We start from the raw sequence: 14546 nt of genomic DNA, 5'->3' as shown, positions 1-14546 counted from the left end.
CTGGGAAACGATGTTCGGTAACGGGCATATTGAGGTGTGTGTGTCCTCTCGATTTACTCCTGTCTGTTCAGCCCTAGATGAAGAAGTCAATCAGAAATGCTCAAACCCGTGCCAGGAAGCAAAATAACTGTGCTACCACGTTCACGCACAAGGAGCTCGAGAGATACAGAGCGCCAGCCTTGTGCTGCCTTGCAAAAAAATGGGAAGGGAGGGTGAATTTAGGGCAGCGTGGTACACTACACCTGAGAAGGCTGCTTTTAATTGTTTCTTCGTTCCCACACTTTCTGCATAATCTCGAGGAGGTCAAATTGTCAAACTGTCAGAGGTGTCTAAACCCGAAGCTACACACAGCTCTCCAGAAAGCCTTCAAAAATTACCCGGGGGCTTAAATCTCTCGGGACTTCAGCTCCCACTTAGTCATATAACAATAAAAATTTTTCTACCCGCTCCACCGCAAGGTCCTTGGAGACCACAGCAGGGGAAAGCTATGTCTGTTTGGAGAGAGGTTGCTGTGTAGTGGGAGGATAAAGGGGTCTTCGCTGCTTTTCATTGCAAATGAGACCAGTCAATTCCTGAGCTACCTCTGGATGTTGTTGGCAGTTCATGGACAGAGAAGCCCATCCATTTCCTTTCTGGGATGAAGATCTGACCTTAGTCTTGAAAGCCAAGGACTAATCTGGGAGGAAGGGAGGCAATGTTTCCTCATGTTACCCCAAAATCTGGGAAAAATCATGGAGGGGAGGTGTACCTGAAACCCAGTCCCATTTCAGCCGCTGCCTAGCACAGCTGCCCATCTGTTTGGTATTGCTTCCCCCAGTCAAGAGTAAGTTGCCAGGACCACGCTGGCCTCTCTGATGGGAAAGCAGCTAGTAGCTTGGGGGGAGAGAGAGAGAGACCCTGTTGGACAGAGAAGCACCCTGCCTGCATCTGGCTGAATCCAACCTCCCTGCAATCACAGAGAGTGTCTATGTGTGAGGACAACTCTTATCTCTCATTCAATAAAAAAAAAAATTACAGGCTTACGCATTGTAACATCTGCACCCCTTTATGTAGGTATTCAGTGGGGCACTGAGGTTACTTGTTGCCCTTTTTATTGGCAGATGATTCTGATTAACAGGTGATTCAGGCAACTTTATACCATGCTGATTATCACTAGTTTGCAGGCAGTTTTTAAAATAAATACTATTAGCCTCAACAATTCAGCTACGTTCTTTCTGATTACTCAGTCCTCAGGGAGCCCCATAGAAGAGAAATTCGCTGTGCAAAGGTATCCTGATCTCTTTCACGCATCAAGGACAGTCCAGGTGTTTCCATAGTCGGTAATTCCTAAAGAATGATGAGCTTCATATCAAGCACTTTTCCAGCTTCTTTTACCAAAAGCATTATCTAGTTTTAAGAAAGAACAGAAGAAATGCAGCGGGGCCCTAGGGAGAGAAGCTTTTTCCTAAGTCATCTATTCATGTCAGGAGAGGAAAAAAAATGGAAATAAGATGCTTCCAGAGGGCCTGTGCTACGTTACTTCTGTGCCTCTTCCATGCATACTTGAGGAGACATTTAGCTACTGTTGGGTGCTCACAGGGGGAGACAGGGTGAGCTGGAGTCAGGATCAGTGCTGGCACTGGTAAACGAATGGCCAACGAGCTGAGGAAAGAGGGTGAGGGCTGAAAAAGGGTCACCAGTTCTGCAGGGAAGGCAGTTGCACTTGACTCAGTAATTGCTCTGATGAATGCAGTCAGGGTCTGTGGCAGGCAGGGAGAGGCACTAGAAATCCCAAACTTTTTGCAGGGATACCAGCTAGGTCAGGGCAGTAACTGAACAGTACAACAATTCAGGGGCACAGAGCTGGGCTGCACTGGGTGGCCAACCTCGCCCTTCTCCCTGAGTCCTGAAGGGGCAGCTGCGATGATGTGAAAATTCATCGCTTGCACTAAAAACTAGACACCAGTAGCATACACCTGGGAATGTTTTCTCTCGCTTTGCTGCTGCTTCTGCTTGCTCATCTCTCCTCAGTGCTCAGCTGCATTTCTGCTCTGATGTAAGAGCTGAGGAAAGGCGCTGCCATCTACCCAGCCCAGGCGGACCGCTCCTCAGCTCTGTCCTCTGTCAGGACGCATCGTCATCTCTCCTGCCTTCCGAGGTATGTTCTCTAGTGGCAGAAGTACGAGCTTTTCCCTACCCCCCCCCCCCCCCCCCAAAAAAAAACCCCAACAACCAAAAAAAAAAGGCACAGTTAGAGCTGCGTTTGTTAGAGAGCAATGGGGGCGGCAGGGAGGGGAGCGTGGTTAGAACTGGATTTCTCAAAGAGCTACGAAACAAAACCAAAGCTGACGCAACACAAAGGTAAGATGGTGCATTGGAATGCTGAGGAGAGAACTCACACAGCACTCAAGAAATTAATGTCAGAATCTATTTTCTGCTGACCTCAAAAATAAATAGCATAATTTGCAATGCTGAGCATAGTATAATCATCTTAACTGTTTCTTTCCACCATCTCCAGCCTACTGTTCAACCCCCTCAGCCTGAATGCCTTGTTTCCCACCTTTTTTATGACAGTGTAACTTCTGGTTCTGAGGCTGTGTCTAAAGTACAGCTATCTATTCAAGAAAGTTTGGTTTATTTCAAAGAATGTTTAGACTGAACTGAATCAGCTTCCGCTTCTGTTTCTGGAAATCATCAGTCCTGTGTATACAGCCCAGAAATAAAATGAACGAAAGTACGTGGGGCCTGCAGAAATAGGAAAATACTGAAGAAAAGATTCAGTGGGGAAATCATTTGTCTGCGGGACATCCAGGCAAGCAACTCAGCTGCAAGAAAGGGGCTCTGTCCCGTTGGAATCATGGGGACAAGAAGTACAGTGCAGGGCAACACATCTGGACTACCGTATGAAACGTGATTGTACACAGTGCATGTGATGCGCTGGATGGTTATTTGTTTAAACTGTGAGTTAAATAAGGTGTACAGTTGTTTAGTAAACAACCAACACTCTAAAGATGCACGCATCTAATTGCTAGCTGTATTAAATCTATCATATGCTATTTCTGCATTTTAAAAAGTACTTACAAATTAAATGGAAAAACACTACCTAAATAGTGGAGTGTGAGGTTCTTCGGGGGGGGGGGGTATGACAAAAATCTGTGTGAGATACACATATAATGTTTAGTGCTCACCTAAACCCCCAAAAGAAAATCTGCTCTTTAATGCTGCAAAATAGCATTAGCTTCCAGTGCACAGCCTGAAGCGCAAGCCTCTGCTTTCACAGTCTGCTTCCTCTTCAACTGTATATGGCTATCATCATTTTGCGTAGGCTTTGCTAGCTGTAAGTTTCCACAACAGCTTACAAGGCAGGCAAACAAAACCAGCAAAACACGTAGCGTCTTCCTTTATGGGCTCCATCCAGCCTTCATTAAAATCAGTGGAAAATCTCCTACTGCCTTTACTCCGACTGACTGTTACACAGAGCATTTGAATTGCCTTGCAGGCAAAGCAATGCCTCCTGCAGCAGTATGTATCGGCGTGTAGTGCAGTTTCACCCGCCTGTTTTACTGCACTGTTCCTTTCCCATGGATGATGTAGCAGGTGTGGCACCATACAGACACACGCAGAAACCTGTTTACAAGGGTTCCCTGGGCTCTGCAAGTAAGTCGTGTGCTGTACATGTTGCTGACTCAGGCACGAGCAAAGTCACGTTCTTCACTGGCCTTGGGCCACTGCAGCCACGTACTTGAGGGAAGTATCTCTGGCAAGATCTCACCGGGAGGCTGGGACCTTGTCGGTAGGGGAGAAAGCCAAGCAACTGACACGGAGACGGTGCTCTTTGCCACGCTACAGATCGTAAAGGTTAAAAAAACCCAACTGCCTTTTTTAAATGCTCCTTGAGTCTGTCACATTTGATAGAGGTTTTAAAACTTGCAGGAAATCTCCTCCAAGCTTCATGCAAAGGAAAGTGAATACTTCACACCCTCAGAACAACCGGTTCACTCAGGAGTCTAGGTTCCCACATCAGCTGGTATCTGGCACAGCGCAGGACAAGAGCTTTGAAAATCGTCTTAACGAGAACTGAAAATAAAAATCAAGCAGTACTGCATGCTTCTCCTGTGAGCTGCTGAGTCTTGTGCACTATGCCTCACACAAATAAAGGGCCAGAAAAGTCAGCATTTCCACTACTTCCAGCCTTATCCACACCCTTGTCAGTGTAACTGTAAGAAAGCGTCCCGCACTGACTGGGAGTGTGGCGGCTGGGCTTCCTGAGCTGCCATATGTCACAGCCTTGAGGAGACCCTTCTCTGAGCCCAGTGAGCCCGAGGGTCAGTGGGCTGAGGTGTCGTTTGACACTGCATAGGACCGTAGGACAAAATGTGTTTATATTGTGCCCACAGCCAGCAACTTCTTTAATCATGTGTTCTGCAACTTCTGCTGACACATTTTAACTTGGCTGATATTGCAGCAAATTTCACTGAAGGGGCAGGGGACTGGCACACCGCAGGAGGAGTTTCTTGGTGTCTCCCAAGGGACAGAGATGTCCTCAGCTGGGTACAGACAGGGTGAGAGCTGAAACAACTCGGCCATCATGTAGGGGCCATCCCAGGGAAAGCCTCCTCGGTTGGGGAGCTGCATTGGGTGGTTGGGGTGGGAGTTGTGGAGCCAGTAGAAATGTTTTACAGCAGGTAGGAAGCTTGACAGAAGGCAAACCGAATGCTGTAGAGGCAAAAGCTGGCTATGGACTGCAAGAAAAGAGTTGGTCCCTTGGAAAGAGAGTGTTCCTTCAGATGACCATAGGAGGCCTTTTGTAAGAAAATACACCACCTTTTCTTTTTGGTACAACGAGGCATCAGAGCAGTAATCAACCAGAGCTGCTGAGTGCCTTTGGCAATATCAGTAACTCCTGGGGGCACAGCTAAATGGACAGTCTACATTCCACACAAGGAAAATAGCATTTCCCTAGGATGATGCGCAGATCCAGCACAGGTAAGGTGGAGGCCAAGCCCAGGCACCTACATCTCCAAGGAATACATTGGCTTTGCAAGGTCTCACACTTCAGAATTTTTTAGCAGACTGGGGCTAACCTCAGGCCCTCTACTTTTTGCTGCCCCCTGGTGCGCAGGCACGGGTCAGCCCCCAGCTCACAGACTAGTGTGGTGCAGGGCAGCGACCCACCAGGGCGGCCCCACAGGCCTGAGCTCCCCTGCGTGTGGCCGGAGGCCGGCGGCCACAGGCCCCTTCCTCTTCTGCTCGCTCCCTTCCCCGATGGCTCAGTGTTTGTCACGAACGGCAGTCATATTCAGCAGCTCTTTGAGGGCATGCAGCAGATCTGCCTAGACGAACAGCGCCTGCAATGTTTTCCCACTGGTTCACCATCAAAGGAGCTGGCCTGGCTGGCGCGTCCCCTCGGACCTTGTGGAGAGCTGGCTACCGGCTTTCCTTGGCCCTCTGCGGAACGAGCAGCTTTGAGACTCCCCAGCTGCCACGACGTCCCAGTGCCGCCTCACAGCTGGGGCACCAGCGAGGACGCGGCTGGGCCCCTGCCCGGCGGCAGCAGCCTGTGGGGCCGGGGTGCCGGGCTGAGGCGAGGGGCCGGGGCCGCTGAGGCAGCCGGGGCGGCCGTTGGGGCGGTGCCGGGCCCTCACAGGCGGCCGTTGGGCCCGGCTGTAGGGGCGGGGCGAGTCGCTCTCGCGCTCGGCCGTTGGGCCCGGCTGGCGGCGGGGGCGGGGCGGAGTGTCGCACGCAGGAGTTCGTCTCGGCCAGCAGGGGTCGCTCGTGCTCCACGGCTAGACTTGGCCAGCAGGGGGCGGCCCCGCGCGGCGGCGGACCGTCCTTCCCGCCGCCGTTTAACGGCCGCCCCGCGCGCGGAGGACTTCCGGCGCGGCAAGGTGGGAGTCGATGGCGCCGGAGCCCGAGCCGCCGCCGCGGCGGCGTGAGGAGGCCGCAGTGGTGAGGCGTCTGTTTGCCGTCCCGGCGCCCCTCTGCAGTCTCGTTGCGGGAGCCCGGCCCTCGCTCCAGGCGCTGCGGCTGACGGAGCCCGCTCGGGGCTGGGCTGGCAGCGCCGAGGCGGCGGCGGCGGGAGGCTGTCAAGGTCCGTCCGTCGGCAGCCAGCCCCTCAGCAGCGACGGCAGCGGTGCCTGAGCCTCGCCTGCGGCAGCCGCCTCGGAAGCGGCGCAGCTGTAGCCACGGGGCGGAGAGTGCCTCTGGGTGAGCCCGGGCTCTGCGGTGACGGGTCACAGCGCAGGGTGCAGTTTGTGCACCCGCTGTGTGGGCTTGTCCGTTACTTTGCTTAAAAAATAGGGAGCGGGAGGGCGTCGCTTTGTTCCTGGGCAGGGGTTGGGAGAACAGGCTGATTTCGGCCTGGGGAAGCTGAACTTGGTAGTGGGAGACGCTTCATCGGGGTCCTGCTGGAGACACAGCGTTTTGGCCAGCCAGCTGTCCTGGACGGCTTTGTGGCAGAGCGGTGCGGCACACCCAGTGACACAGGTAACCGTGGGGTGGCTGCCGGTGGCCTGTGGGCCTGCCAGAGAGGCCCTAGTCAGGAATCAGTCACTTTACCAAATAGCTGGCAAATTCAGGTGTCTCCCTGATCGTTTTTAGTGTATGGTGCTTCAGGCCACTTGAAACCCTTTTAGCCAGGTACGTTTTCTATGGAGAGATGGCAGATCTGTAACCTGAAAGATCTTGGGGGAGACGGTGCTTCTTGCCTTAAAATTCTCAGCCCGCCTTACGTGTCATATCGTGTTATCATGCGGTGCGTCTTGTGACTGTGGCGAATGGCTCGATCCAGCGTTTTCTGGTAGATGATTTCTGAAAGTGTGCACGTGTAGGCGTGGCAAAGTTTGGGCAGAGTTACAGAGCCCCTTGTGCTTTCTTGTTGAGGTATATCTGTTCTAGGTCTTTTGTGTTGGACAGCCTTTGTGTGTGGTTTTGTGTGTGTAAAAAAATGCTTTAGCTCTTCATGTGGTGTACCTGTACTGTGAACTTCTTTCGAAGTCGTATGACTCTGGTTATCCATATAAACCTAATCAGTTATTTTCTGCGCAGTGATGAAGCTTATCAGCTTGAACAAAAAAGGGCAGGAGAGCAATAAAGAAAGAGGTGATCCACTTGCTGCAGCGTCTTGGAAATAAGTTCTCATTGTTACAGAGTGTGTGGCTGGGGTCAGTGTTGTGGTGTAATTCTTGAAGGCTTACAGGATTAAATTTACTCTTTGGACAGTACATCTTACTGCTTTGTGTGCTGAGCTTCTTAGGCTGCATTCGGAAACCATTTAGCCTGGTTTCTCTTGATTCAGGGTGTGTTAGATGATCTCACCCTTTTGTTTCCTACTAAAAGGCAGCTAATGTTTAGCCTCAGGAAGAGCTGCAGTTCCTGAAGCCCCTTGTGTTGTGTTTCACAGGGGACTGGGAACAGGGTGTTGTCAGAAAGGCTGCTGGGAGGGGAGACAGAGGAGCGGCCTGCTAGAAGAGCACTGAGGCTGAAGCAGGTAGCCAGGAAGGGGATGCTTTGCTTCTGGGAGTTACGGGGATGTGGAAAGAGGGGTATGTGCTCCCTGGCATGGGAGGAAGCCCCTTTCTGCAGTCCAGCAGCTGAGGTAGCCTGTCCCGCAGGGTTATGGGTGGTCTCTCAGCTCTAGGGATGCAGATGAAGACTCGGGAGCTGGCAGGGTTCCTCCACTGCCAGTACAGTGGCAGAACAGAGCGTGTCTCCCCAGGCCTGTGTCTCGGCGACAAGTTGGTGGGGCCTTTGTGCCTGTAAGGACCAGCCTGCTGGGTCCCCCGCCAGCTCCCTCTGGGAGCAGGTAGGGCGGGAAGCCTCCAGCCAGGGCAAGAGTTAGCCCAGCATGAAGCAAACGCCTGGCTCGCACTGAAAGCGCACAGGCTCAAAGGCAGCTGGCTGCAGTGAGTGTTTGTGCCGGTAGCCATCTAAGTGACACAAACCTTCCTCAGTTTTTACAGATCCGGGCGTGTGTTAAGACGCTGTAGTTAGCCGATCTTCTGAATGTTGAAGCCATTCGTTTCCTGAACTGCTTGCCTGGCCCGTGCAGAACCGTGCCTGGTTGGTGTAAATGTTGGTGTGACTTTGTTGGCAAAGACTGTTTCTCTTTGGCAGAGAGCCGTTGACTGCCCCAGTGCTCATTAGCCACTTGTAATTTGTTCTTGAGTGAATGACTCTGAAGAGAGGCTTGTGGCCAAGAGGACGAGGAAATCATGGCAGCAGCCTATGCACCCTCTTGTAGGCACCGTGTGGATGTGGAGGACTTCCCTGCAGAGCTCGGACTAGAGTGAGCAACGTGACAGCCCGCACAACCCCAGAGAAAGGCTGTTTTTTTGACATCTGCTCTGTCTCAAGCAGCACACTAACTATGTTATGACGATAGCGATAATAACTTGGAATCCTGGAGCAGCTTTATGTGAAACTTCTGAAGCGCTGTAGGCTTTGCTGGCTAGGATGTCTCTGATCCAGATCATTCCATTCCAGGAGCTAAATGCCTTCATTCACTTCAACAGCCACTGCCAAAGAATTGGTGTTGGAAATAGCATACGCTGCGAACCACTGTGCGAGGGCTGTGGGAAGGAGCTGAAGGGTGTTTTGAGATGGTAGCTGAGGTGAGAGAGTGGGCTAGTTGGACGGGCGCCTGGCTAGAGAGATGAGGGATAATGAAAAGGATGAGGCAAAAGGGAGCTCCTGTGAGAGGAAGAAATACGAGGAGGCTTCTGGCCGCGAATGAAGGCAACTGCCTGCAGAGCAGGCTGAAAGACCTGCCCGGCTCCACGACACAGCTGGCATTGTGTGATTTGCCAGCCCAGCTGCGGGGAAACTGCCCAGCGCGAGAGGTTTGGCTGTTGACAGCCCTGTCTGGTACCAGACTTAGGAGGTATTACAGGCTCAGGGAGTTGTAAATGTATGAGGGTATCATAACTGCAAGGATCAGACCGTAGTTGTGCTGTGTGCGCCTACTGAGAGCTAGTCAGGAATAAGAAGGCGAGGCAGTGCTGAGTTCGTGGCACCTACACTAGCAGCTGGTCAGGCAGGACCTGCACAGCCCTTGGGCTGAATGTGTGCGCAGGCAGTCAGCTGTCAGAGACAGGAGAGGTAGAGGCCTCGTAGGAACAAGGGCGGGATGGCAGAAACCATACCTGGCAGGTGTGTGTAATGAAAATAGGTGTTTATAAATGGAAATCGCTTTGCCAGAGACTTGGCAGTGTGAGGTGGCCCTTCTGCCCTTAGACTGGGGTTGTGCTTTGCGCGTAAGGCAGTCTCTCCTGCGTCTGTCTACACCGTGCATTTTGTCTTGCCTGTTCTTGAAAAGGCTCTCCTTGCCTTCCTCCTCTCTCTTGTTGTTGGCCTAATATCTCACTGCCTCCACTGATGTTAGAGGGATAGAGGAAGTGTTGTCGATAGGGTTCTTAAAAGCTTTTCCAACAGTGCGATTTGAGCCTAGATCTAAATGTTCTTGTCCAATCGTTTTCTGAGATGAAATAAGAACCTACTACTGCATGCTACTAGTAGTACTACAGGGGCAATGAAGACTTCTTCTTTTCCTTACTGAATTGGTGAGGGAGGGGCAAGTCAGAGACAAAATCTTACAAGGAAGAAGAATTAAGTCTGTGATATTCTTGACATGTTCAGGGACATCAAGCGCTTGAAATGAGTTGAGGTATTTTAGGGGGAATCCCAATCCAACCTTGCGGACCTAAGCTGTCATGCTTTAGGTAACACTCTGAGTCTGTGAACCTTTGCAGTTCACAAGTCAGGAGTCTGCTTTTTGGCTAGCATTGCTTATGGCAATCCTAGAGAGCCTAAAAGCATGAGTGCTTCTTGTTTTGATTTGGGGGGGGGGGGGGGGTCCCCATCCTGCTGTATTGGTGTGACGACTACATCATAGAGGAAAGGATGGTTGATTCCTTTTCCTGCCGTCGGTGGAAATGAAACCTAAATCTGTGAGTATGTGGTCTTTGGCCAGTTTTCGTACTGTTATAGGCGTGACAGCACTTGGGGCCTTTGGTCAGGAGATTGCTTTATTTCTGACAAGTTTGCGTTAGCAGAAGTGTGTGAGACTGCTTGTGGAGAGAAAGAATCGAGTGCTGCCCAGCTCCAGAATTTGCTCTATGTACCCGGAAAATGGCTGGCTTAATCTTGTGCAAATGTTCGATTAGTACTTGTTGGTCATTGCCCGCGGCTGCTTTTATTCTTAGGAGAAAATTGCTGAGGACTTTGGTGAACGATGGCTTTCGCAAGCGTTTGGAGTAGGTGAAAGAGCCTGTAACTGCTGCTGCTTATAAATCCGTGAGTATGTGAGGCTGTATGAAGCTCACTGCTGTAACCAGCCAGGAACTTCCATTGGTATTTTAACTATTAACAAACATGGTTTGTTTTTTTCGGGTTTTTTCTCCCCCTCCCCCCCCCCCCCCCCCCCCCAACATGATGGTATTTCTTGAGTGAATTGCTTGAGTAACACTTGCCTCTTTGCCTTTTCCTAGAGGGATGACCTGTCTCGCCTGGGAAGCAAGAGAATGTCCCAGTCTCTGATGCTTTTGCCAATTTTCTCTTTAACTTGTGGTAAGCCGTTTCAACTTGGATGTGCACCTCTTCAGCCTTACCTGGTACTGGGTGTAGTTATTGTCAGCACTGGGGGAAGGTGAAGGGTGAAACTTGGCAGACTATTGACCTGTTTACTCCTCTATACAAAAGGATGTGTTTTTGCAAGTTTGTGACAAATGAATTGTGAAGTTGACTGAGGTTTTGGGATTACACCCCAAAGGAGGCTCTAGCCAATGCACACATGGGCAAAGCATTAGCCCTGGGCAACTTGATTCCTACCCCCCAAAAAAACCCTACCGACCAACACCACCCACTAAGCTGCTTTTTTTTGTGCAGGACAATAATTTGGAGTACTTTACCCCGAGTTTGGTATGTGATAGTTAGAACCACTTACAGCAAAGTTTTGTCTCCAGCTCCTGACAAAAGTGCCTCCACTTGCCCCTGGCTTTTCTGCAACTGAATTCTGCCAGCTCCTGGGTGGAGCACAGAGTTGACTGCACAGGGTGGCATCCTCCTGTGAAGACTGGAGGTGGAGGAAGGGCTCTTTCTCAACCTTTCTGCAGCTCAGTGCCCAGCTGTGTCTTTCCAGTTCATGGTTTAGGTGGGCCTGGCAGTGATGGGGTGGTGGGGAAGAGGAGGCTGGCTGCACCACTCTCTCTTTGGAGGGCTCACTGGTGAGCTAAACACAGCTGCTCCTGTACAACAGCTTGTGTATGAAGTGGTGGTGTTCTTTGTTTACCAGTCAGTGAAGACTTTGGTAGAGATTTTATTTGTGTGCCTTTTGGCTGAGGGCAACGACTCCACTAATGAGAGGGGGCTGAGGGTTTTTGAATGCAGGGGAGAGTCAACAGAGGCTATTCCATTGTTTTTCTTGAGCTGGGGTTAGTTTTGCCTTATTTTCTGTCACTATTCCTATTCCCCTGTCACTGCTATAATTTGTTCCCAACTGTACCTGCCAGAAGGCCCTGTGCTCTCCCCAAGGTGTTTATACTGTACCTGCACATGAGAATTTGATGAGGAGTTGTTGGAGTGACCAGAAGTGCTAGTAGGTCAAAGCTGCAGTGATAAAAATAATTGTTCAGAGACCTTGTGTCTCAGGCCACGCATAAGCAGTGTAATTGACTGCATGGACTACCAGTTGTGGGTAGCAGCTGTCTCAGCTACTTCCCTGACAGGGGGTGGGGGGAATTTATTAATGAGGGATTTTACTTGGGTTAAAGCTTCTGCCTTTGTCGGACACCTGCAACATGCATCTGTGAGACGCTTAGTGCCCTGTGCTGCTTTTCAAAGCACAGTAGAGCTGAGAGCACTACTGAATTGGCCTGGGTTTGCTGAACAGCGTGGCTGAAAAATAAAGCAAAACCAAGAAAAGCAAGAAGTTCGTGCCAGCTCTGATGAAAATCTACGTGTATATTTTTCTGCAGGTTGCTGTGTTGTACTATGTGCCGGTCTGTCCTGCTCCCACTTAAGTAAGGCACTTGTTATGTGAAGTATCATTTTAGAAGCTGTATATTAGTGCTAACACTATGAAGTGAAAAGCATAGATAGTCTTAGGTCTTTTTAGATGCTGGGAACCTGAACAGGTGTGGCATCCAATGGGCCTCTGATTGATGTGCAGCATGCCATGCAGACCCCAGCCATAGAAAAGGATCCCCCATTTTGGTCTTGTGAGCTATTATTGGATTTTTCTTACAAGGCAACAACTCTGTTCCTTCTCTCTGTTGTCAAACAGGAAGGTCATTTGTGTGAGAGCTGGTTCCTGCACTGTTTAATTAAGGCAAGGCTATGCAGGTGGTGTAATCCTTGGTACTGAGGTGGAGCTGCCTGCGGCATCTTGTGCTGCTATGAGCTGATTCAGTGTATCCTGTGGCCAAGGGTTGTGCGCAACTCAGCATGGCCCTGAAAGCCAGGCCGTACGTGCGGCGCAGCCCAGACCTGTGACTACTCTGGGGAACTGTTCTGTGGATCGCCGACTCCTCGAAGGACAGCAGTTTTCTGGTCAGGGTCACTCCAATGACTTCAGCAGGTTGCATTGTTTCCTTATGTGTCCTTAAGAGCGACGCAATTTGTTTGAGCCAATTTTTGCCCTTGTAAATTTACTGTTTAACCATTGCTTGTGGGTTTTGCTGCACAGCTGCGCTATGAGTGCTGTGGTGATGTGGGGATGGTGGAGATGGACCAATTGGCTTTTCTGACTTGCCCTCAGGCGTGGGGAGCATCTTGCCTCTGGTAGATCTGCATGGTGGTGGCACTGTTGTGCTGCTTCTGAGGGTAAGGAGAGGGTTTGACAGAAGGGGATATCTGTACTAAAAGCAATCAAGGTCACAGAGGAGACGTGTACAAAACAGGACCAACTGGTGTCGCTTCTGTGTGTTTTCCAGGTTTTCCCAAGAAGCGTTAGCAGCCTTGTAACTGCTGACAGTGAGTCCTGAGGTGTTTTTGGTGAGTTACTGCTTCGATAATGTCTTTTTCCCTTAACCTATAGTGTGTAATTTTGACTTCAGCTGGAAAGAGGTTTTCCGAAATGGAAGTCTTTCTCACTCAAAGAAATTTTGTTTTATGAACTTCCCATCAGAGTGGATCTTCAGAGGTGATTGACTTGACAGTAGAAGTTATAGGCAACAAGACTTCTCACTCTCTTTTAAAAAAAACAACCAAACCAAAGTCAGTTTCCTTCCAAAGACCCAAGCACAGAGCACATCTTCCTAAAGTTGATGGCATTGCAGGTCTTTGGGTTCTCAGTTGTAACAGTTGAGATATCACAAACACACGTTACTCTGCATGCTTTACTACAGCCAAAAGCATTAGGAAATACGCCCGTCCTTTTTGGTAGTCTGAGGTATTGCAGCACTGGGGATTTTTTTTGTTTTCTAAAAGTAAAACCATATGAAGGATCTCCTATCTCACTGATTTTTCTATCATAAATGAAGCTTAAAAAAAAAAAAAGTTAAAATTGTATAATTTACAAACTGACTTGCATTGTTTAAACTGTAACTGCCAAATAGCTGTAGCATATAATTTATTAGGTTTAACTAAGCAGTTGGGTATTTTTCTAAATGTTTAAGAAGAGAGGCAACGGAATGGTATGGGGTTGTTTTCCTGATGCTGTGACAGAGTGCTCTGAAGTATTTTATTTCTGTCTGGCTTTCCATGGTGCTTTTCCCTGGCAGTTCAGTAGCATCTCTGTTGGGCAGCGCAGCTGGCTAGGTGTCTGTCCTCATTGTGTAACACTCACAACTCCCCCCCCACGCCCCCCATGTCAAATTGTAACTGTGGATTTTGTAGATAACAATTTAATGGTATCAATTCACAGCTATGCAAGTTAAGTTACTGCAAAGGAAAATCAAGTTCTTTGATAGTATAAGTACTTTTATTGCATGTATATAGCCATTTGCAGACTTCTTAGTATAAAGTTAATTACTGAGATATATTCTTTATTTTTGATTTTGCTCTTTGAAGTTTTCCAGTTCACTTTCAGCTGTATTGACCAAGCAAGCAAGATGCACGGCAGCAGCAGCAGCGCAAGGGCTGTAGCTGTTGCGGTGGATCCGTAAGCGTAGATTCTGATTGCGTACGACCTCGTCCCGCAGCCTCCCAGGGTTATCTCCCTGCAGCAGTGCTGTAAGGAAGGGAGGAGACGTTTTCCAACACCGGCGAGAGTGTTTACTTGTATGCTAAGAAGGTGTTCAAAATGGTATCGATTAGCCTAAATGCTGATTTTTAAAGCATCAGTGCATTATCAACATTATTCTCATCCTAAATCCAAAATGGCACTGTAGCAGCTACTCAGAAGAAAATTAACTTTATTCCAGCTGAAGCCAGGACAACCCCAAAACGCTGGTTCTGGGTCTGCAACAGGGGGAAAAAAAACCAATCGAATTTGGGACTCCCAGGAGAGCCAAATCTGCCTGGATTTGTGCAGCTGGAAAGCAAAAAAAAACCCCCCGTTTTCCTGCACAAAACCACAACCAAAAGATCTCCCCTTTTTATGTTGTGGAAAAGCACTGAAACACACCCCA

General features: G+C 49.6%; 1 protein-coding gene across 3 annotated transcripts in view; it reads left to right on the top strand.

Moving 5' to 3' along the window:
- BMP3 (bone morphogenetic protein 3) overlaps positions 1–14245 on the top strand; it is a 41664-nt gene extending 27419 nt beyond the window's left edge. Inside the window, exons 3-5 of one of the 3 annotated variants that reach the window (XM_052811463.1) lie at positions 10467–10545; positions 12909–12969; positions 13987–14245. In XM_052811463.1, the coding sequence (XP_052667423.1) occupies positions 10467–10545; positions 12909–12928 (99 nt within the window). In that variant the 3' untranslated portion in view covers positions 12929–12969; positions 13987–14245. Of the gene's footprint in view, positions 1–10466 lie in introns of all 3 variants that reach the window. The other 2 variants (XM_052811455.1, XM_052811448.1) reach the window with 2 other exon arrangements.
- The last annotated feature ends 301 nt before the right edge of the window (positions 14246–14546 follow it).

This window comes from Harpia harpyja, chromosome 2 (assembly GCF_026419915.1).
Source record: "Harpia harpyja isolate bHarHar1 chromosome 2, bHarHar1 primary haplotype, whole genome shotgun sequence".
Classification (NCBI taxonomy): Eukaryota; Metazoa; Chordata; class Aves; order Accipitriformes; family Accipitridae; genus Harpia; species Harpia harpyja.
Note: the sequence above shows the minus strand (reverse complement) of the source record. Positions and strands in the feature narration are given on the sequence as shown.